Source organism: Halichoerus grypus, chromosome 1, assembly GCF_964656455.1.
Source record: "Halichoerus grypus chromosome 1, mHalGry1.hap1.1, whole genome shotgun sequence".
NCBI classification, from domain to species: domain Eukaryota; kingdom Metazoa; phylum Chordata; class Mammalia; order Carnivora; family Phocidae; genus Halichoerus; species Halichoerus grypus.
In genome coordinates, this window is record NC_135712.1 from 101,085,290 (window position 1) to 101,110,976 (window position 25,687).

General features: G+C 37.5%; 1 protein-coding gene across 7 annotated transcripts in view; it reads right to left on the reverse strand.

Annotated features, from left to right (window-relative positions):
• Positions 1-19,394: 19,394 nt before the first annotated feature.
• NMD3 (NMD3 ribosome export adaptor) overlaps positions 19,395-25,687 on the reverse strand; it is a 131,543-nt gene continuing 125,250 nt past the window's right edge. For all 7 annotated transcript variants that reach the window (XM_078069647.1, XM_078069652.1, XM_036120877.2 and 4 more), the window contains 5 exons: positions 25,158-25,270; positions 24,284-24,356; positions 22,281-22,387; positions 21,252-21,322; positions 19,395-20,815 (listed from right to left, as the gene is read on the reverse strand). In XM_078069647.1, coding sequence (XP_077925773.1) covers positions 20,682-20,815; positions 21,252-21,322; positions 22,281-22,387; positions 24,284-24,356; positions 25,158-25,270 — 498 coding nt within the window. In that variant the 3' untranslated portion in view covers positions 19,395-20,681. The remainder of the gene's footprint in view (positions 20,816-21,251; positions 21,323-22,280; positions 22,388-24,283; positions 24,357-25,157; positions 25,271-25,687) is intronic.

The following is a 25,687-nucleotide window of genomic DNA, read 5'->3' on the forward strand; positions in this document are numbered from 1 at the left end:
GCAGCAAGCATCAAATAAAAATGTCCTGCTCCTCTTTTTAAATCTATTTTTCGTGGACCTTGCTGCTGATATTATTTGGAGTGCAGCCATAGCAACGCCAAAGAGCTGAGGAAAGGAATACGGAAGGAAAGAAAGACAGTAGCTGGCCAGGAGGCTCTAGTCTCACTCCGTTAGTTTTGCTCAAAATGACGAAGTCTCTGTCACTCAGTTTAATTCATTAGTCTTTTAAGAATATATGTAACAGTTGAACCCAAAGAAAACTCAAAGGTTTGATATGTTAGTAGATAGAATTTAAGAGACTGTGACACCTAAATAAAGAAACTTAGAGGTAGGAAGTTTCTTGTAAGACCTCTTACACCATGACACTCTTTTTAGATTTAAAAACAAATCTCAGGCACCTGGGTGGCTCAGTTGGTTTTGCGTCTGCCTTCGGCTCAGGTCATGATCCCAGAGTCCCAGGATCGAGTCCCGCATCGGGCTCCCTGCTCAGCGGGGAGCCTGCTTCTCCCTCTGCCCCCCACACCTCTCTCTCTCAAATAATATCTTTTTTTTTTTTTTTTAAGATTTTATTTATTTATTCATGAGAGACAGAGAGAGAGAGGCAGAGGGAGAAGCAGGCTCCCAAGGAGCAGGGAGCCCGATGCGGGACCCCATCCCAGGACCCTGGGATCATGACCTGAGCCGAAGGCAGACGCTTAACCATCTGAGCCACCCAGGCACCCTCTCAAATAATATCTTAAAAATAAAATAAAACAAAGCTCAAACTTCATTAAAAATTCTCAATAAAAGTTCTCACAACTCATCCTATTTATGTATTTATTTATTACATTTCTTTTTAAAGTGAACTCTACCCCAGTGTGGGGCTCGAACTCATGACCCCAAGTTCAAGAGTCATATGCTCTACTAGCTGAGCAGCCAGGTGCCCCTTGCAATCCTCATCCTAAAAGAAAACCATAAGACTCTACCTGTCATGTTCTGACTACACCACAGTCCATTCCTCTTTAGTAATCCATAAGCTTTTCTCTGATGCCAGACCGTGCAGATTCCAATTGGTTCTGCCACTTACTAGCTGAATGACTTGGGGCCAAGTACTGACCTCTTTTTCACCACTTACTAGCTATATAACCTGGAATAAGTGATTTAACCCTCTTTCACCTCAGTTTCCTCATCTGAATGGAGATAATCCTATTACCCACTTCATAAAGTTTTTGTAAGGCTTACATGAATTAGTGTACATAAGGTACCTAGAATGATGTCTGACATGCAGTAAAAGCTGTTTGCCATTATTATTTCCTTTTAAGAACAGACATCCTATAGGCCTGTGATCTCAACTAGCGTCAGTTATGCAAATACCAACCAGAAGCCCTGGGAAGTACAGAAGAAAATAAGAAAACAAATACAAAGCAATGCTGAATCACAAATTCCACATTCCTTCTGCTAGCTTTAACCAGTGAGCTGCAGTTTCACTTTCTCTCCTTTCCTTTGATCACCCTTTTGATCTAGCGATACAAGAAAGGTGATGAACTTGGAAGGCAAACAGCAAGAAGTAGGAATCAGGAAATCAGCTGGTGGGCTTCAGACTGGACAGGCTGCCCTTGCTGTGGAATGCCTCACCTGCCCCAGTGCCGCTCCGATGCAGTTCCACCTCTTTCCTGCCTACTTCCTGGCTACAGAGGCATGGACCGATGGAGAGAGGACTCTGCTAGGATTGGCAAACTTTCAGAGCCATTAAGATGCAGAAAAAAGGGCATGAATCAGGGAATCAGGCCTCTCGCCTGTGGCTCTGTCACCCACCTTTGAGTGTCCTGGGGTGAGTCACCTGAATTCTCCTGTTCTATTGCATCTACAGAATGAGAAGACCTATGCTGTAGACCTCATAAAATGTGAAAATAAGTTGTAATAAGGCATGTGAAAGCATTTTGAAAAATATAAGGTACTATAAAAAGTTACATTAATGACAGGGTTTGCATTAGTACAGTTTTCCCTAACGTTAACATGTTATACACAAAAAAGGTTCTATTATCAAATTAATTTAGCAAATGCTGGGTTAAGAAAATTCTCCAGATTTCTCTACTTAGGATAGTGATGCCCAACCCAATTAGATCCAATGTGCCTTTGTTGTAAATAAATTATCTTTGTTAACACCTCCCTTACTACCCTGAAACAAAATTCACAGGCATATCCTACATAAACGATTTCCAAAAGGACCACCACCAATAAAATATGTATTTTAATACATAAATGCTTGAGAATAACTAAAACAAAAGACATAAGTAGTGAGACACTTGTATAGAGAATCATGGTGAATATGACAGCTCAAACAAGGCTACAGAGTTGTGCTGTATCAGTGACTCAATACAACCAGTGGTGTTTGCTCATGATGTGCTTTTCTAAAATAGTAAATAATTCTTGGCAAAGCTCCAAACAAAATACAATCCTCCCTGGATTTATATGGTCATTGTACTCCTAAGACATTCAGTGTCTATTATAAAAATCACAATTACTTTGTATTTATATGTAAAACAGAGTTAGGACCTACCCTAATTATAAACAGATTTTTCAGCTACATGGCCACAAGGACAAGAGGAAGTCCCAGAGGGCCAGAGACAACTCTTGCTTTTGTGGGACTGTCTGTACCCTGCAGGCTAGCTAGTGTCCATAACCTCTAGGCCAATCAGTATGACAATAAAATACTCCCACAAATTTATAATTTATAAAACATTCCCTAGGGGACAGTACCACTCCATTGAGAATCATTGGTATAGGGCTTCAAGAATGAGAAATGGCAAGCAAGACAGAAGTCACAGATCTTTTAACACGGCAATGTGACCAATGAAGAGGAAAATGTTAGAACACTTTAAAACAGAACACTTTTCTTTCCCAAATAGTTTCTAAGAAGACTATGGTTTCACTAATCACACTTTGGGAAATACTGGTATTGATCATTTTTTAAAAAGGAAGATTTACTAGAGAAAGCATACTAAGTAACCTGCCACAGGTGATATGTTTTCCAGGAAAGTCTGATGCTTGGCTGGACCTCTCAATGTGTTACCATCTTGGGTCCTTGGGCTCTCCAAGCAATCGAAATTGACTGGGGCCAAGCAGGAATTTCAGGCAAGACTTTTATTGGGGCCTATGCTCAAGCACAAGGGAGATAGCACAAAGGAAAGGGTCCTTCAGGTTGACTCCTCAAACAAAGGCCAGGGAAAGTTTTTAAAGAGGCTAAGGCAGGAGAGGAGTGCTGGCTAAGCACGTAGGGGTGGAGAGAGATACAAAAGTTGGGTGCACAGGTGCAGTGGACAGCCCATGCTTCCTCATGCATCTCATGTCTCATTAGCATGTTTAAATCCACTCCTGGGTGTGATTTTCAGTATTAAAATGAGGGAAACAGTTGGTGAAAGATCAGCACTGGAGTCCACGTTGGCATAGACTGGTTTGGTCTTCGCCGGTCTTCCTAGTCAAGTCTCCCCTTTGGTAAGCATACTGCTTCTGCATTCCTACAAGATATGCTACTCAAAGGGGCATAGTGTTTCCATTATCAAGGAACCTGGGTTTTGCAGTCAGGATTGAGGGGACCCGACTCCAGTCCCTGCTCTATCTCAAATGTATCAATAACACAGAAAAAAATATCATCTCTTCAAACACAAGAAAGATGGAGCTCATAGAAACTTTTCTAGGACACCTAGACATCACAGACACAGAGCCTTAATTTCATTAGTGCCATTCGGGATAAATGGTATGAAAGTTTGATATTTGGAGTCCAGACTTTTGCTTGGAAGTCACTTTTATGGTCCTTGGACAGATTAATACATAAATTTATTTTTCAAGGCCTATACATTTCTCTTCTGTTTATTTCCCAAAAGTAAATGGGATTTCTAGATCAGTCCAGTGAATGAGGCAGATAATGTTAACTATTTTTTCATTATCAATTCAATATATAAAATTAAAATAATGAAATATTTATCTCCATTAGTTCTCCAAACTTGCACTTATAAGCATTGAAAGATACGTTTAAATTGTAAAATCTACATTTTAGATTTCACTTCTTCCAAACCTGGCTTTAACTCATAACCTAGTGACTACTAAAAAAATGACAGCCTCACTATTTAGGGCATACTGAGGCTAAAAATGTCTCAATCTCTACCTAAGTGGAAGAAATAGGGGTGGGGCTCCCTGCTCAGCAGGGAGTCTGCTTCACCCTCTGCCTCTGCCCGTTCCCCCCCCATGCTTTCTCTCTCTCAACTAAATAAAATCTTAAAAAAAAAATAAAATAAGATGGAAGAAATAGACTCCAGTACATAATTACAGAGCAATCAGGTGAATGCTTTTAGCTACAGGACTCCCGAGGAAAACACCTCACCCAACCAACCTGGAGACTCAGAAAAAGTTTCTTGAAGACTAATTTGTAGGGAGTCAGAATTATCTCCTTAATTACATGGTCAATACATTTTTAACAGATTTTAAGAGAAGCGTGAGAACAGTACATCTGATTTTCTAAGTACCTAGTGTGCACTGGTGCCATCTGGTGGACTTTTTTTTGAAAGCAAGCAGAAACTGTATTTTGCAATATAGTTTATCTTATAGTTTCTGTAACTTGGGGACCAATGTATCAATTTACTTCTAGGTTTCCCTATCAACCTAACTCAGGTTACTTACTACATGACCACACGTCATTTTCATTCAGATTTGTGGATGAGTTAAGTTACCACATTATATGCAAAATAAGTACTTGACAGTGGTGTAGCAAAGGAAATTCATATGAAATGGGCAACAAAATAATTTTTTTCCATAGTTCTAAACCCACTTCAATTCATCCAAGAGTTTTTAGAGGAAAGACTTACTTAAAAAGTCTAAATTATGGATATCAATGGTCCTACTTAAACAAGATCTAGAGAAGCACAAACCTTAAGGAGAAATAAATTATGATCATAACTACATCAGAGTTAAATATTTGTTTAATGAAGGACATTTGCAAATTTAACAAATAATAAAATGAGTGAAGATATTTGTAATGTCTGAAACCAACAAGGGCTATTTACACAAGACATTTCTTCAAATCAACACAAGAAAGAGGAAAGAAAGAAGCACTGACCAAAAAAAGAAATGAAATACAGTATACATAAAATAAATATAATTAAAATGAGGTATCACTTTACACCTATCAGGTTTGCAAAATATAAAGGATATTAGCAAGTGCTAGTGAAAATGTGAGGAAACAAGCTCTCAAGTATTTCTGTTGGAAAGAAATCTGGCAGTACTTAAGTATGCATATATTCTATAACCCTACAGTCTTGTGCCTGGATATATTAGTTACTTATTGCTGTGTAACAAATTACTCCAAGATTTAGAGGCTTAAAATGACAAACACTTATTATCTCAAAGCTTCTGTGGGTCAGGAATCCAGATGTTTGGCTAGGCACCTGTGAGTTTGAGTTTCTCAAAAGACTGCAGTCAAGGGTTACCTGCATTACAATTACCTCGAGAGTAAGTGGGGAAGTAACTGCTTCCAAGTTTTCTCACATAGCTGTTGGCCGGAGATGTAAGTTCCCTACCACACAGACCTCTCCATAGGGCAGTTCACAACATAGCAGCTTGTTTCCCCCAGAGAAGAATGAGAAATGGCAAGCAAGACAGAAGTCACAGATCTTTGGTAAACTATTCAGAAGTGACATCTCATCACACTTGCCCTATTTTATTCATTAGAAAAGAATCCCTTGGTCCAGCCCGCATTAAAGGGTAGGAATTTAAACAAGGGCATGAATATCAGGAGGCAAGAACCACTGGGAACCATTTTAAAGGCTGCCTACCACACTGGGTATATATCCCAGAAACTCTCAACAGATGAATAATAAAACAGGGATAAAGCTGTTCATTGCAGTATTGTGTGAAAGATAGTTGCAGGCAACTTAAATGCCCATCAATGGGAAAATAGATGAGAAGAGAAAATGTGATATAAACATATGGAAAAATACTATGCGATGAGAAATGGTGAACCAAATTTATATGTAGCAACATGGATCTACTTTAAAAACATAAGGCTGAGTGTAATAGAGTAACGTACAACAGCCTTTATTTAAATTTAACCCATGAATAACATTACATGTCTTTCAGGAATTTCAATGTATCTACATAAAAGTATGGAAGGTAGACATATGTGACAAGGGTGACAAAGGGAGAAAAAAAATGGGCATGATGATTTCCATGGACAACATGCCATAAAATGAGCATAAACAATTCAATTCTGTGGTTCTAAAGGCGTGAAAACCAAGGCCCAAGAGACAGGAGTATAACTAATGCATCCCTCTGTGGCGGTGCTCAGGCCTCCGAGTTCTTCCTAGAGAGAGCCAGTTACTGATGATAAAGTCACTTTACCCTTCTATGTGCTATTCTGAACATCTTGGGGCTGGGAGACGTCAAACTGTATTTCTACTCTCTTGCCAGGTGGCTTCCTGTTAGGCAGGGAAGGGAACGGAGGAAGCTGAAGAAAAAGAAAGGCTGGGGCTCCCCGTGTGTGGCAGCTGCTGGCAGGCACCTGTGCTGCTACGACAACGGGTGATTCCAGATGAGCGGCCGGGCAGCTCTGGTTAGCCAAACGCCCTTCGGTTAAGGGACATCTCTGCAGTAGATCAGAGCTGCCTCTGAGTACAGCCAGAGTCACCACACAGGGCTTCAGCGTCTGCAGCTCCTCATCTTTTTATTACTCCAGGCCCACTTGCCGTCTTCCTTTTTTGCACTTCTGGCCCCTTTATGTCAGTACACACTACAAACCATCTGGAAAATACTGCTTTTCTGGGGCGCCTGGGTGGCTTAGTCGTTAAGCCTCTGCCTTCAGCTCAGGTCATGATCCCAGGGTCCTGGGATCGAGCCCCACATCGGGCTCCCTGCTCCACTGGAAGCCTGCTTCTCCCTCTCCCACTCCCCTGCTTGTGTTCCCTCTCTCGCTGTGTCTCTCTCTGTCAAATAAATAAATAAAATCTTTAAGAAAAAAAAAAAGAAAAAAATGGGCTCTTTTGTGAGACTCTTCTAAATAAATTCCATTAGATAGAACTGAATAAACACACATACACACTCTTTAGTCACTTTCACTTTTCTCTAAGGAACATCTCAGATTATCAAAGATGAATAAATTGCACAATAAAATGTCAATATTCACTCATTTCTTTCAAATAAATCACTTGATAACAGCAAAGAATTCTTTCTTTTCCTCTAATATTAGCTCTGATACATGGCACTGCTTTTGATCTTTAACTTTTAATTCTGAAATAATTATATACTCACAGGAAGTAGCCAAAAAAAAAAAAAGTACAGGGAGATCCTGTGCACTTTTCATCCAGCTTCCTACCACGGTAATCTTACGTAATTATAGTATAGGATCAAAACTGGGAAACTGATACTGACACAAACCCACAGAACTTATTATTCAGATTTTATAAGTTTTATAAGCATTTGTAGGTGTGTGGGTGTGTGTACGTGTGCACACGCATTCACATGTGTGCACAATGAAACCTGGATAGTTTCATGTGATCATCACCACAATCAAGAACTATTTCATCACTGGGGCATCTGGGTGGCTCAGTCGGTTAAGTGTCCAACTCTCGATTTCAGCTCAGGTCATGATTTCAGGATCAGGAGATCGAGCCCCAGGTCAGGCTCTGTGCTCAGCATGGTGTTTGCTTGAGAGCCCCCTCCCTCTCCTTTTGCCCCTCCCCTGGCTCATGCTCTCTCTCTCTCAAATAAATAAAATCTTTTTTTTTTTTTTTAAGATTTTATTTATTTGACAGAGAGAGACACAGCGAGAGAGAGCACACAAGCAGGGGGAGAGGCAGAGGGAGAGGGAGAAGCAGGCTCCCCACTGAGCAGGGAGCCCGATGCAGGGCTCGATCCCAGGACCCTGGGACCATGACCTGAGCCGAAGGCAGACGCTTAACGACTGAGCCACCCAGGCGCCCCTCAAATAAATAAAATCTTTAAAAAAAAAACAAAAACCTGTTCCATCACCAAGAGGCTCTCTCATGCTACCCCATTAGAGCCACACACAACCTCCACATACACCCCCATCCCTAAACCCTGGCCGTCACTAAGCTGTTCTACATCTCTGTTTAAGTTTGTTGTTTCAAAAATATTACCTAAATAGAACCATACAGTATGTAACCTTTTGAGATTAGTTTTTTTCACTCAGCATAATTCCCCTGAGATCCATCCAGGTTGTTGTATCAATAGTTCATTCCTTTATATTGATGAATATTATTCCACGGTACAAATGTACAAGTGTGTTTATAGCAACAGTATTCAATTTCCTAAAAAAAAAAAAAAACTTTTCCTAACAAAATCTTACACGAAAATCAAATATCTACATAAAAATGAAGCTGCTCAGCCTGACACAGAGTCAGGAAAAATTGGAGTTAGGTCATCTTAACCTTCCCCACCTGCCCAGGGCACCTTCCAGAGCACTAGCTAAACCATTAGAACCTATAATACAGAAAGGAGAATATATGGGAATGAAACCAAAATAATTTTTGTGCCTACTCAGAATAACAGCGAAAGTAGGAGTGAATGTCAGGCTGCTCTAAGGGAATCTATAGGAGTACATCGACTGTCACCTGAACTTTAACCCTAATTAAAATTGCAAGTAGGAAAAAGGAGGTTGCCTATTTCTATAATAAGAAAAAGTATTATCCATTAACTGCTTAATGAAACAAATTTTAAAGATGCAAAGACTATCAGTTATTGCCAATAATGCTGCATAAGAAACCACCCCAAAACTCAATAGCTTAACAATAATCACTTATTCTCACACTCACGGATTTATCAGCTGTTTAGGATGACACTACTTTAAATGTTCCACTCTGAGCCAAGTTGGGGAGGGCAGTGACTACTACCCAGCGATATTCTTCTTACAGTGATGACAGGACAAGAGCACCAAGTGCAAATAAGCAGAAGCATTTTAATCCTACCCTCTTACCATATCTGCTAACATCCCATTGCCAAAGCAAGTCACACAGCCAAATCCAAAGTTAAGGGGCGAAGAAATACATTCCACCACCATGAAGATGGGGCAAATATAAAGCTATAATATGTTACTACAGAGAAATTAAGAATTGTGACCAACAATTCAATCTATCAGACACAAAAGACTTGCTATTTCCCCAAATATTTCCTCCATCTGAATATGCCTTTGCTTAAGCCTTTGGTCCCTGACAAAAATGAAAATACTGTCAGGGGTAACATTTTACTCCATAACTTTATTTATCCCTTAGTATCAAAGTATTTCCTATGAAAAGAGAGAAAGGGCAAATGTGACTAGGGAAGGCAAAGAGTAAGAGACTGAGGGAACCACCCCAAACAAACTTTTTGCTATCTTACAAATTTACCTAGGATCAGAGACTATCTATTCTCACAAAATAAAAGACAAAATACCACAATGGAACTCTATAATCAAAATACAAATTTTTTAAAGATCCTCTTTGAAGACAGAATTCCACATCCCAGACCATTCAGAGTTATTACCACCCCAGAAATCTGTCTGGTAACATTCCACGGAGACTTGTACAGCACTTAACACTGTCACTCTTGAATCCCGATGAACACTGATTTATCTCAGCCTTTCTCAAGTAGTCAGCCCCTCGACATTATTCTGATCCAAATGTATAAATACAGGAAAACACAGAAAACGTATTTTGTACTTGTGGAATACCACCCAATAAATTCCTTTCTGATTAGAGAACAGCTTCTCTGTACAGGTCCTCTGTCCATGTGGTTATTTATAAATAGCATTTGTGCCGTTATATACAGTAAAGTACCCTGGAGGAAGACAACAATTTACTGTATTAAGCTGAAGTGTGTGTTACACTGCAACATCAAACCTCTGTGGTTAACTAATTAGCGCTACTCACATAAAATTTACCTAAGTTTAGAATTAGATGCAGATTCTATTTCTATAAATAAAATGAAGTCTTGAACATCATGAACAACTCTCCCTATAAATCCCACTTACCATCTCTCCAATGCCATTAAGATCTGCTTGGTTTCTTATTTTATGGATAGACTTGTAAGGAATTAGTTAAAGCCAAACTATACCCAACAAAAATTTCTACCCATTTTCCAAATTATTCACATAAATCAGATAGTACCATTAACTACTTATTTGAGGACCTGTGCATTGTGCTATATCTGCACTGCCCTAAAGAAATGTATAGTCTGGTTAGAGAGAAAGACAAATACATATAAAAATAGTAATAATAACTCAGGAGCATATAAAAACTACCAAAGTAGGACAGATAGTAACTGCTATAGAAGTTAGATCAGTGTGGACTGGACCTCACCTGAGTTAAACTAGAAAACATTAAATGTAGAGAGAGAACATGTCAAACATCAAGAATAGTACAAAATAAAAGAAACACTCGCATAAACCATACCACATGGTAGTTATCTATCTAGAAAGGATTTTGTAACGTCCTGAGATTCTTATATACTCTCTGACAGTTATTTCCTTCCTAAGAAAATAATGAGCAAAATGGCCAGATTTCTTACAGGGTGGGGGGTGGGGGGGGATGGAAACCAACCTGGAAATGCTCAACTTCAGAGACTAGCTAATAAGATACTGGTATATCAGTCTATCAATTGCCTAATGCCACAACAACGCTGTACAATGACCACAAACCCACAGTGGTATTCAAGTTTATTGCCCATATGTCTGCAGTCAGTTGGGGGATTGGCTCGAAGGTTCTGCTGATCTTAGCTAGGCTTACTCACACATCTGAGGGTTAGCTGGCTTCATCTAGAGCAACTGGGGCCATCTGGTCTGTGTGATCTGTATCTCTTCTTCCAACATGCAACCAGGCAAGTTCTCACAGCTATAATGAGGCCCAAGCCATCTGGAGACCTAAGCTCAGAATTTCTACCTCCTTCTAATCATCAAAGCCCAGAGTAAGAGTAAAAGGGCTCTACAAAGTTACATCAGGGGTCAGCAAACAACAGGCCTCAGGGAAAATCTGGCCCACTGCCTTTTTTTTTTTTTTTAAGTTTTATTAGAATATAGCCTCTCCCTTTCATTTACATATGGGCTATGGCTCATTCATGCTACAATAGCAGAGTAGTTATGACAGAGACCATATGACCTGCCAAGTCTTAAATGTTTATTATTTGGTTGTAGGCTGTAGGATAAAGGGAATGAAACACAAGGAAAAGGGAAGAATTAGGGCTATTTCTGCAATCTACCAGTGGAGTGTTGGTTTATTAATTATATATATTTATATTTTTATTTTTTATTTCTTTTTTGACAGAGAGAGAGATAGCAAGAGAGGGAACACAAGCAGGGGGAGTGGGAGAGGGAGAAGCAGGCTTCCCGAGGAGCAGGGAGCCCGATGTGGGGCTCGATCCCAGGACCCTGGGATCATGACCCGAGCCAAAGGCAGATGCCTAACGACTGAGCCCCCCAGGCGCCCCTATTTAAGACTTTTAATGGCTTAGAAAAGACTTATAAAATAATGCTAAGAAGTAAAAGAAGGTAAAAAAAAAATTATATAGGCAGTACGATCTCAACTCTACATAATCATGTAGAAGTACGTGTATTACATATAAATAATTCATATACATATATTATTTTCATATATATTTTTAAAGGCAAGCCACAGACTAGGAGAAAATATTTGCAAGATACATATCTGATAAAAAGGACTTGTATCCAAAATATACAAAGTACTCTTAAAACTCAACAATAAGAAAACAAACAACCCAGTTTAAAAATGGCCCAAAGGTCTGAATAGATACTTCATCAAAGAAGATATACAGATGGCAAATAAGCATATAAAAAGATGCTCATGACATTGGTCATCAGGGAACTATAAGTTAAAATAACAATGAGATACCACTACCCACCTATTAGAATAGCTGAAATCCAAAAAACTGACAATGCCAAATGCTGATATGGATGCAGAGAAACAAGAACTCTTATACACTGTTGGTGTGAATGCAGAATAGACAGCCACTATGGAAGACATTTGGCAGCCTCTTCCAAAACCGAACATACTGTTACCACAAGATCAGCAATCATGCTCCTAAGTATTATCCAACTGATTTGAAAACCTATGTTCACACAAAAACCTGCACAAGGAAGTTTCCTGCAGCTTTATTCATGATCACCAAAAGCTGGAAGTAACCAAGATGAATGAATAGGTGGATAAACAAAGCATGGGATATTATTCAGCAGTAAAAAGAAACAAGCTAGCAAGCCACAAAAAGATAGAGAAGATTAAAGGCATATTGCTAAGTGAAAGAAGCCAGTATGAAAGGCTACATATTATAGGATTCCAATTATATGACCCTCTGGAAAAGGAAAAACTAATGAGATGGTAAAATGATCAATGGTTGCCAAGGGTTTGGGGTTCAGGATGAATTGGTGAAGTACAGGGCATTTTTAGGACAGTGTTAAAACTATTCGATATGATTACCATAATGGTGGCTGCAAAACATCAATTTGTCAAAGCCCATAATACTTCATTGTACAAATAATGAACCTTCATGTATGCAAATTAAAAAAAACACTTACGTCAGGGGATTGAATTCAGACTGTGACAAGAGATTCTAACTGCATTATAAATATATAGAACAAGGTCACTGAAGGGGATCTGATCACCCTGAAGCTGCTGATCTAAGTAACTCTAGAAATGAGTGCAGTCTGTAAGACTAAGGCAAAAGGAACCGCACATAAGCATAAGTTGTTTTTCATGGGATACAGGTTAACAATTCTGTATACTAGAATTGAACAATTAAATAAATGGATGGTAGAAGATGAGAACAATGGCTAAAGTTAGAACAATTCAAACAAAATAAAGTAGCATTAGATAATCACCAAAATAAATATTCATGAATCCATATTGCTATAAATAAATGAACAAATTAGTACATGGGAGAAAAGAAACAAATCTTCCATAAAGAAAAATTCCAAATAATTTATAGAGATATCCCACCCTCAAGGAGTGACAGTATGACTCACCACTTCTTAGGTACAGTCTGTGCATGACGACTTCCTTCTAAAGCGTACATTATGGAAAGGGGGGAAAGAAGAGTAACTTTACAGTGGAGAAACCAGACAAATACTACCTCAGTCAGGTGATCAAGGCCAACATCAACAGTGATAAATCATGTTGATAGTATGTGCCTTGATATAATGTCATGAAAATAGCACTTTGCCTGTGGTCTTTCTCCCAATAACCTATAACCTATAACCCCAGTTCCTTGAGAAAAACATCAAATTCCAGTAGTGGGGTATCCTACAAAATATTTGACAAGCACTCCTTAAAACTGTGAAGGCCATTGAGAACAAGGGAAGTCAGAAAAACTGCCACTGCCAAGGGGAGACTAAGGAAACATGACAACTAAATTTAACATGGTAACCTGAATGGGATCTTGGGGGGGGGGGGAACCTACATTAAATAAGAACTAAAGAAATCTAAATAAACTACTAAACTAAAAAAACTTGAGTTAATAATAATGTAACAACACTGACTCATTAAGTAACAAAAGGAGAAGCTGGGTGTGGCATATATGGAAAGTCTTTGTACCTTCCCAATTTTTCTGAAGATCTAAAACTATAAAAAATAAAGCCTATTAAAAAAAAATCCAAAACCTTAACAGTGATAATCTCCTTATATTGGAAATATGGGTAATTTATGCTTTTGTCCTTATAGTTCTCTGTACCACACAGATTTTCTAGGATAAGCTCTATGTTGCTCTAAAAAGTGTAAACTTGTAAACTAGTGTTCAACTTGTTTAAATAGTAAGCACTAGAACTGTGATTATAAATTTTAAAAGCAGACACTATTTATTGAATAATTACGATATGCTATGAATTGTAGGCTAAGAATTTTAGGAATACTCTGTGTAGTGAACAGTATTATTCCTTTTTAAAATGTGAGGAAATAGAACATTAGAAAGGTTAAGTCCTACAGCTAACAGGTGCAGGTAAACTGACCCCAACATATCTTTTTATTTCTATATAATACAGCTTCCCCAGAATTACTTGTTCAGCACTTCATAAACTAATGCTAGTACATATATTATCTTAAATTACTTCACAACAGTGCTATGAAGTGAATTATAAAAAGCCGTATTTATGTGAAACTGTGTCACAAGAAAAATGTGTGGCAGGCACCACTGCAGGGCTAACTCCACCAAAAAAGAAAACAAAATCTCCATCAGATAACAATACAAGCTGCACGGCTATAGGAGAAACACAGTGGCTGCCAAACCTACACCTAAGAAGTTTTAAGTATTACAGAGAACTTGTTTTACCAGAAGGTATTATGAATCATACCTTTTCCCTAAGTAATAAAGCAGTTCTTTCAAAATGTGTCAAGTCAAAGAACTAAAATTGAATGTTCTCCTCACACTACTTTGAAGTTCAAAGAGATATTGAGACTGACTTCTTACCTTCATCAAGGCTTACCACCCCACCACTGCTCAAGTTATTTCAACATGTGACAGAATTCATAAACAGAATGAATAGCCTCTATCTGTGTTTTTTATGATGCCATTTCATGATTCCTTAACTCACAGGGTGACTCGACTGAGGCTCCTCTATTTTTAGGTAAATTGGTCTGTATCATGAAAATAAGCCAAGAGCAGAGTGGGGCCTGAGCAAGGGAAACCCAAAACCTGCCCAAAGAGTTACATTAAAACATCAGTATCCATGAACAAGATCAAATACATGGATAATAATGTGGAGAACAGAGACAAAAGAAAAAAAATAAATTCCCTTACAACTTACAGCATTGACAAGTCCTTGAGACAGGCAGAGTGACCTTCCTCTAAGAACTCAAATGCCTCAATGTTTATACTTTGCTAAGGGTGAAAGGCAATCTTAGCTTGACATTAACCTGGCCTCCATAGATCTCCTTTAACATATAATTGGAGGGGCGCCTGGGTGGCTCAGTCATTAAGCGTCTGCCTTTGGCTCAGGTCATGATCCCAGGGCCCTAGTATCACTCCCTGCTCTGCGGGAAGCCTGCTTCTCCCTCCCCCACTCCCCCTGCTTGTGTTCCCTCTCTCACTGTCTCTCTGTCAAATAAATAAATAAAATCTTTAAAAAAAAAAACATATAATTGTAAACTTCTTTTATCTCTACCCCCACCCCCAAACATCCTCCAAGCATATGGCCCATTGATATACATCTGAAGGATTTCATGACTAAGGTTTTACTAGACAGTAGTAAATTACACTTTTCCTAATAACAGCTAGCCCCTCAAGGTCCTGGAAGCCTTGCTTCCAAAATTCCTTAGAGACTTAGGCTATCCCTAACCACCTCCCAATTTGAAAGTATATATAATCATTCACTCCTCACAACCCTGATACAGCTTTTTCTGCCCACAAGTCCTGTCCCCGTGCTTTAATAAAACCACCCTGTTTGCACTGAAGATGCCTCAAGAATTCTTTCTTGACCGGTCACTCCTGAACCCCAACATTTCCACATCAGATAAGAGCCTATCAAAATGACATAGAAGCCAGATTGATGGGGTACCCACTGGCTAATTCTGGGACAACAAGAGCATCAAAATAAAAAATTCAGGGGTGCCTGGGTGGCTCAGTCGGTTAAACCTCTGCCTTCAGCTCAGGTCACGATCCCGGAGTACCAGGATCAAGCCCTGTATCAGGCTCCCTGCTCAGGGGGGAGCCTACTTCTCTTCTCCTTCTCCCTCTGCCCCTCCTCCTGCTTGTGCTCTCTCTCACTCTAAAAGATAAATAATATCTTTTAAAAAAATTAAAAATTCGGGGCACCTGTTTGGCTCAGTCGTTAAGCGTCTGCCTTCGGCTCAAGTCATGACCCCAGGGTCCTGGGATTGAGCCCCGCATCGGGCTCCCTGCTCAGCGGGAAGCCTGCTTCTCCCTCTCCCACACCCCCTGCTTGGTGTTCCCTCTCTCGCTGTGTCTCTCTCTGTCAAATAAATAAATAAATAAAATCTTTAAAAAAATAAAACAAAATAAAAATAAAAAAAATTTTAAAAATTTAAAAATTCAACCTATAAGGAAACAAACAACCCAATTTCCAAGTAAAGACAAAAGATGTGAACAGCCATTCTACCAATGAAGTTATATGAGTAACAAATAAGCACATGAAAAGATGCTCAACATAATTAACCATTAGGGAGATGCAAATTAAAACTACAAGAAGATTGCAACGACGTGGATGGACCTAGAAGGTGTTATGCTAAGCGCAATAAGTCAATCAGAGAAAGACAAGTATCATATGATCTCACTGATACGAGGAATTTAAGAAACAAGACAGGACCATAGGGGAAGGGAGGAAAAAATGAAACAAGATAAAACCAGAGAGGGAGACAAACCATAAGAGACTCTTAATCTCAGGAAACAAACTAAGGGTTGCTGGAGTGGTGGGGGATGGGAGGGATGGGGGACTGGGTGATGGACACTGGGGAGGGTATGTGCTATGGTGAGCGCTGTGAATTGTGTAAGACTGATGAATCACAGACCTGTACCTCTGAAATAATACATTATATGTTTAAAAAAAAAAAAAAGAAGAGAGTAGGAAAGGAAAAATGAAGTGGGGAAAATCAGAGGGGGAGACAAACCATGAGACTATGGACTCTGAGAAACAGAGGGTTCTAGAGGGAAGGGGTGGGGGGATGTGTTAGCCTGGTGATGGGTATTGAGGGCACGTTCTACATGGAGCACTGGGTGTTATACGCAAACAATGAATCATGGAACACTACATCAAAAACTAATGATGTAATGTATGGTGATTAACATAACATCATAATAAAAAAAACTAATGATGTAATGTATGGTGACTAATATAACATAATAAAAGAAAAAAAAACTACAAGAAGACATCACCAGCCACCTATTAGGATGGCTTTAAAAAAACCTGGCAACACCAAGTAGTGGTGAGGATGCAGAGTCACTGAAATGTTCACATACTGCCAGTGGAAAAGTAAAATGGCACAAACCATTTCAGAAAAACAGTCTGGCAAACTTTTATAAGTTAAATATACATTTACAATAGGATCCAACAATCCCATCCCTACTTTTTTACCTAAGTAGAATGAAAACTTGTACAGAAATATTCACAGCAGCTTTACTCCTAATCATCAAAACCTAGAAATTCAAATGTCAACAGGGGAATGGATAACTGGAACACCGTATTACTCAAAATAAAAAGAAACAAACTCTTGATATATACAACACCTTGGATGAATCTCAAGTGCACCATGTTGTGAAAACAAACAGACTCAAAGGCCACATACTGTATGATTTCATTCACATATTTTGGAAAAAACAAACCATGAGGTCAGAGAACATCTCAGAAGTTGCAGGGTGGGTGGTGTGTGGTTAAGGATGAGGAAAGGGCTTGAAAACAAAGAGGTAGCAAAGGGAATTTGTGGAGGGTTAGGGGAATGATAAAATTGTTCTATTTTGATTGTGGTGCTAACTGTATGAATCTACATGTGTTGAAAGTTATGGAACTGTACATCACAAGACTGAATTTCACTGTAAGTTAAAAATAAATTTAAAAAGAAAAATCAAGCAAAAATAATGATTATAAAGGAATAAATCCTCTAATTCCTTAAAACAGAAAACCAACTAATAACCAAGGAAGCTTAAGGACATCTGGACTAATCAACAGCACGAATCTCCTGATACAAATGCACTGAGAATTTGGTATTACTTCTGGGAATTTGGTATCACTTTCAGTCCTGCTAAAAGGGTTTACCCTAAATCTAATCATGAGAAAATATCAAAGAAGCCCGAATTGATATCATTCTACAAAATAACTGGCTTGGACTCTTCAAAAATGCCAATTACATAAAATGTAAAAACTCAAGAACTGGTCCAGATGAAAGAAGTCTGAAGAAATATGAGAACCCAGTGCAATGCACAATCCTAGATTTATTTTTTCTATAATAGACTTTGTAGTTGGGACAAACTGACAAAATTCCAATATGGACCACTGATTAAATATCAGTACTGTGCCAATGTTAATTTTATGATTTTGATCATTGCACTATGGTTATATAAGAAAATTCCTTGTTCTTGGGTGGTGGGGGCAGACACTGAAATATTTGGGGGGTTACTTTAAATGGTTCAGGAAAAATTAATTACAAAGAAAGCAAAATGAAGTGAGCGTTTGCATTTGGCAAATCTGAGTGAAGGGTATCCAGGAATTCTTTGTAATAAACTTAGTCTGAAATTATATCAAAATTAAATTATTATTTTTTAAGATTTTATTTATTTATTTCAGACAGAGAGAGAGAGAGAATGAGCAGGGGAGAAGGGCAGAGAGAGAAGCAGGCTCCCGGCTGAGCAAGGAGCCCGACGCGGGGCTCGATCCCAGGACCCTGGGATCATGACCTGAGCCGAAGGCAGACGCTTAACCGACTGAGCCACCCAGGCGCCCCTCAAAATTAAATTATTAAGAAAAAGTAATAACACCCTTGGGCTAAAAATAACAGATCAAGTAATCTAAAGGACAGAATCAATATGAACACATTTACTAAAATAGTCCAGGGAAAACTTGGCACTTACTCAGTATTGACTACAGGAGTAGTGTCTAGTCCTGGCACTCAGCCTGGAGTTCTAGATTCTACTGTGGCAGATTAGCTTGATGCTGTTAAATATCTGAATTATACAAGTAACTCTCTCCCTCAACTGTTTGCTTGCTCATAAAATGACTTTCGACTACAAAACAACACCTTCAAGTGAAGATCTGACTACAAAAGAAGCTAACTGATCATACTGGCTTAGAAATCACTCCTGTATTATAAATCAGCTTTTTGAGAATTTGATTAATACCAGCCTTCCCAAACTGTATCAACTCTGGGACAGCAACAAGAGTATTTGGGAAACCACAGCCTGGGAACTTTAGAGTAACTATACTCTAAAATGGTAGGTTTATCAAGGTGTGTAACTCTGAGAACTCGGCTTATTAGTTTTTCTATTACCTACATTCCTTCACCTTGTCACAGCCTTCTTTCAACCAACAGGTTTCATTACTCATAAAGACAACATCAAAAAGAGTAAGACTAGGGGCGCCTGGGAGGCTCAGTCATTAAGCGTCTGCCTTCGGCTCAGGTCACGGTCCCTGGGTCCTGGGATCGAGCCCCGCGTCGGGCTCCGTGCTCCGCGGAAAGCCTGCTTCTCCTTCTCCCATTCCCCTTGCTTGTGTTCCCTCTTTCGCTGTGTCTCTCTCTATCAAATAAATAAATAAAATCTTTAAAAAAAAAAAAAAGAGTAAGACTAAATAAGTTTAGTGGGAAATTACACTTCTCAGGGAGAAAATCATATGACAAGTACTTAAATAATTCCACCTAGGAATACTGCGTAAGATACTCTTGTCATTTAAATACAACACTAATACAATCACTTCAAGGACACACAAAAAAAGGGGAGAATGTTTTTATTTTCATGCTTTTTCAAGTCTTGACATAGAAGAGGTAAACACAAACCACAAGTGAAAATTTTAACTAAATATGCAGACAGAACAGGAACGACTATATAAAGTTCAGGCGCTTACCCATAACTTCAGAATTGGGGAGTCTAATCTTAAAAAAAGGAAATGCTCCATTCATCACTTACTCAATTTCCTTATGTAGTGGTATAGCTAGAGTTTATGAATTAGCTTTTGGTTCTGGCATACTTATTAAGTCTAATCTTGCTTATAGAAATAGGATCTTAAAATTTCATTCTCAAAACACTTTAAAACTCAAGCCAATGCTTTTCATTCAAGGATGTAGAAGGCATTCCTTTTTCAAGTCTGACTCATGGTTTTATAAAGCATAAAGATCATTTTTATTATTTCATCATCTATGTGCTGGATCTTAATATAATATTCTTTTTGATGGTGATATATTCAATGACAGAAACTTATATAAAGAAAATTCCTTCTCAATTTGTAAACCAAAATTTCAAAAGCAAAAATGCTTGAAGTGATAGGAAGACATTTTTATGACACAAGCAAGCTACTGGTCTAAGCTGCTGGCATGAGCAAAAATAACGAAAGTACAAACTGTTAGTTAACCCTTAAATAATCTCTGTTTGCTACAAATCCACAAATACTTTAAATATATTTTCTTCTGCAATAAAAATTAAGATAACCCCAATTTAAGCTTTTGAAGATGTTAATATTATGCATAAAATAGATTAACTTCCCCCTGAATGTCCAGTAATAAACTGAACCCCGACTTACCTATCCCAATGACATAAAAATGATCTAAAGTGGATCAAAGTGCATTAACAAGTTCATATAAAAATGATTCTTCATATGCTCTTTTACTAAAGCCATCAATGCAAAAAGAAATGTAAAAGCTTGTTTCATACTTGAAGATTTAGGTAACCTCCAAGGCATCACAACTTTTGAGATTTCAAATCTGGCACTACAGTATGCAAAAATACTAGGGTATCCTAAAAAGGCAAACTTAAAAAATTCCACACATGAATTGGCCTAAATATCATTAATAATTACATTCTTCATAATCTTTTATCCAAAAACTTCAAAGCTATCAATCTCGTTCAGTGCTTTGAATGAGCAATCAAAATAGTCCTATTTATTCAAGTTTAAAACTAAATTTCTCCTTTCTCAATATGGAAGCATAGGCGGAATAGACAATGAAAGTTATTTCATCCAACATCCTGAGTCTACAGACATGGAAATCATCTACAACACAATCTCACTGTGTCATCATCGATTCAGCTTCTTCACCAGTAGCATCTTGGGAAATGTGGAGGTCTTCAAGCATCTCAGCCAGACTAATTCGAGGGGCTCCTTCATCATCTGTGTCACTTTCCACAGGAATGGTTGAATCTAAAAAAAAAAAAAATACAAGGAGGATTTCAAATAAATACAAATATGGAAATATGCAAAATGCCTCCCCCCCCATCATTACTATTATTTAACCATATTATATCTGCAGTTCTTGTATCCTATCTAGAGCAGGCATTTATAGTCACTAAATGAATGAACTACATAAACGTATGAATAAATATCCATTAGTATAAGAATCAGGAACTTGAGGGATTATAACAGGATACAAATAATATCAAATGTGGTAAAACAACATTTTAATAAGTCTTACTGTTCTGCAAGTATTTTTATTTTTTGTAAATGTTTAGTCAAGTTTTAAAAACAAACACAGAAGTCATTAATGGAATGAAAGTTTAAGATACCAAAATACTTATATTGGGGTAATATATCTATACAAAAGCAAAAGATACAACTTAAACACTCCTAAAACACTAACCTCTATAAATGTTTACATTTTTCCTAATTGCCTCATCTTCTTCAAGATCTTCAAGGAAATCTTGGTATTGCCTACAAAAAGAGAAAGAAACATTTAACTATTTGATCTTTACCAACAAAGTATGAAGTTATGCTTTCTTCATTTTCAGCACTATAAGATAAATGTGTTCCAAGTATTAAAATCTTTAAAAATAATATCTGAAGGTCAAATATGGATGTTAAATACTGTGACAAGTTAAAAAAAATCTTTTCTTTCAAAATTACATGATTAAAAAAATACATACTTGAATATAAGGTAATATTAAATATAAGACGAGAAAACGTCCTCCTACTTTACCATCCCCCCCCCCCAAAGTCTTATGGCCAAGTTAAAATACATACACTTTTAAGACTATAGTTGAAATAAATATGTATGTACAATATCTAATTAATTTAACATTATATATTTGTAAATACTTATTTTAAATTACCTTATGAGATTGTATTTTGGAAGTATTAACTATTTCCCACTCACATTTCATGACATAATTTTATTTAAACTCTTCATTTTTTTAGATATCAGTGTCTTCACCATCATTAAGGCCACTTCTGAATTGTCCAATATACTTTTCTAGAACACAACATCTTCATTTCTCCTTAAGTTGTTTGAAAAATAGCATATTTGATATCAACGGGCTCTTTTCTTTTTATCCTAAGTCATAAGTACTCACTTGCTATTTGTGATATCCACAAAGTACTTATTTTAGCTTTTCAAATGCACTGTTTACAAAAATGCTGCAATTCTCAGGCCAAAACCCAGGAAATAATAATATTAATATATATATATTATATATACATACATATATAATATCATTATATCCCCTTATACTGATTTAATTAACACAACAGCCTCTTACACTGATACAATTAACACAATAAGAATACAAAACTAATACTGAATGCAACAATCGTGTGATAACTATATATAAAACCTATACAGATTTATTATAAGGATTTCCTTTGAGACAATATATAAGGTTTAAAGTAGGACCTTTCATCATCTGTATCCATGTTTTCTTTATCTCTTGCAAGCTCTTTCAGTTTCCAGTTTCTACGACGCTGACGTTTGGTACGGTCATAATTCTTCTTGATTAATACCTAAAAGTAACAGCAATATTTGCAAAGTTACAGAAAAATGGGAATGAAGTAAAGAGGCCTCAAAGTCCAACAAAGTTAAAAAATGAAAGACTGAGAAAGCCAGAAAGTCAGCAGACTGATGACAGTGGTTACATCTTAGGAGACAAAAGCAGGGACCAAGGGGCAGTGTCAAGAGAACTTGCAATATTTTTCTACGTCCTTAGTATTTTACAAAAATGCATTCTGCCATTATTTTCGTAACTGTTAAAATTTAATAATTGAAATTTTCCAGTGATTCAAAATTAAATTGCTTTTTTATACCAAAAACTTCACATTTCTAGTGTCTTTTTTTTTTTAAGATTTTATTTATTTGAGCGAGCAAGAGAGAGAGAGGGAGAGGGAGAGAGAGTGCGAGCAAGTGAGCTCTAGTGGGGAGGAGTGGCAGAGGGGGAGGGAGTAACAGACTCCCCACTGAGTGCAGAGCCCGATGCGGGGCTCAATCCTAGGACCCCAAGATCATGACCTGAGCCAAAGGCAGCTGCTTAACCGACTGAGCCACCCAGGTGCCCCTCTGTTATCTCTTTCTTTAGACACAGCAGAGAGGGAACACAAGCAGGGGGAGTGGGAGAGGGAGAAGCAGGCTTCCCGCGGAGCAGGGAGCCCGATGTGGGGCTCGATCCCAGGACCCTGGGATCATGACCTGAGCAGAAGGCAGACGCCTAACCAACTGAGCCACCCAGGCGCCCCTGGTGTCTTTCTTTATACCAAAGTTCAGTTCTCAGCTACCATTCACATAATCATCCTGAAATATTACCACAGGCAGACATTTTCCCTCCCTTTTATTACTACTAATAAGCAGTTATAGATAGAACTATATTTATCTTTTACAAATATATGTCCTAGGACAGTTTAAAAAATTGAGTAATAAAAATAATTTTACACAATACAAAATCTTGTATGACTGTCTTGGTGGCCTCTTATGACTCTGTTAGGCTTTTATCTAAACTATGCTTCTATTTCCTAATTTACTGATTAATAAAAGCACAACTGGGTGGTGAGAGGGGGAGTCCTTCTTATACCATGACTTCATTTTTGCCCACATCTAAAGAGATTAGTGAAGATTAAGCAAGCAGGAATTAGGGTCTTTCACATTCACTCTTGCTTATGATTCTAATAAACTCATGTTAGAATTTAACAGGCTTACAGGCTTTTTTCAGAAGAAACATTCTTTCTCTAAAACTCAACATTGTAAAGATTATTTTCAATTGCAATTACATGCAAACCTGAAAAATCGGAATAATGGTTTTAATTCTAAACGCTTTAACTGAACAATATATGAAATAAGCTGAGCCAAGAAGAATGAACCTAAATTAAGTTCTAATGGTCATCATTTTTAGCTGCAAATTTATTTTTGCTCTACAGATGGTATCAAGCATTTTGACAGAGAATGGAAATTCAATTAGAAGAGCAATGAAAAACTCAATAAATCTTGGATTTTCCCCAAAGACACATGATTAAATATGAAGACTTTTGCCATTATACCTTAGCTGCAATTTCCTTTTTTTTTTACTTTTTTTTTTTTAAGATTTTATTTATTCATTTGAGACACAGAGATACAGAAAGAGAGAGCGAGCATGAGCAGGGAGAGAGGCAGAGGGAGAGGGAGAAGCAGGCTCCCTGCTGAGCCAGGAGCCCAATGTGGGCCTCGATCCCAGGACTCTGGGATCATGACCTGAGCAGAAGGCAGACGCTTAACCATCTGAGCCACCTAGGCGCCCCCCCTTAGCTGTAATTTCAAAAGAACCTCTAAATTGATTTGTTATTTTCATAAATGTGAACTCAACGCATCTTACCCATAAGTGTTGTTATATCAATCCTCTTTAACACAGGAAAAAAGGAAAAAATCTAAAGCCTTACCACATCTGGGACTCTATCGGAGTTCATTTTGTTGACATACTCATCATTTAAGTTACAGTTGGCCAAATCAAACCTGAAATAAAAATAATTAAACACTTAACGACAAAAACATTTATTCTTTCCACATTCCTTCTTATTTAATGGATGTTCACCTGAAAGTTCTAGAATTAACATTTAATATGCTTTCCCACATTAAAAGTTTTGCAGTTTACTATACAATGAACATGCCTCTACAGATCGGGGTAAAGATAACAACACATTCTGATCTCTAGGTTTCACATATTACCCATCACTGTCCATCTTACTATGTACTTGTAAAAGAGTCGGAACAGACATATATCAGTATAACATTAGAAATCAGTTAGATGGTTGCATTTAATTAAAAAAAAAAAAAACCCTCATTCTCTAGTAAAAAAAAAAAAAAACAAAAACCCACAAGAGCAAAAGTAATGCCTATGGCATGCTGGTAAGCTCTGTACTAGAATAGACTGTCCTATGCCTGTGAAGGATTCTTACATATATGGCTTCCATATTTTGAAAGTGAAATATTTGAGCAACAGCATATTCATAATAAAAAACTATCCACTCCCCAAAAAAGCTACAAATATGATCTAACCATACAACTTCAGGGTTCAATTACTCAAAATCTTGGATTAAATGATTCTTTAAGATGATGGCCAAAATGGAGTAACTATGGGCTTTTGTCCCATCTAGTTTAATTTAGTTATCAATAAAGTGAACTGTAAAGCTCCTAAGAACTCTTAAATTCTTTTTGGAAACACATCTTTGGTAGTATTTTAGATAGCTTTGCTGGCTCCCAAAGAAAATTTGCAATGCTAATTGCCAGTTTAAAATACTGTAAAATAATACAAACCCCAACACCAGGTCTCCAGGATTTAGAAGATGTCCCAAATGAGTACGACAAAAATACTGTTTATCTGTATTCATTTCAGAAGTTTTCTGTACCCAGACTTCCCCAAGGGTATGCTTGACAGGAAAGAAAATGCACACTTCAATAATCCAAGCATAACTCAAAATGCATCTCATAGAAACTAATACAATGTTGATTTTGGTTTTCTAATTTTCATTTTAAAGACAGCAATTGTTTTATTTTTCACATCTCTGAAACACTGTCAAAATTAACAAATTACTGTACTGAGTACAGAAAAAGACTCAATAAGGAATATATAAAATAAATATCTTTATTAAGATTTTGAGACTTTATAAAACATTAACAATATCACCTAAATACAGACATATATAGAATTTTCAAAACAAATGTTTTCACAGGGAGATACATAATACAGACTGAGCAAAGAGAATAACTGAAAAATCTTAACTCCAGAAAATATCCTAACAAGCCCCTGTTTTACACACAGTGTTCAAAAAACCAAGGTTCAGACA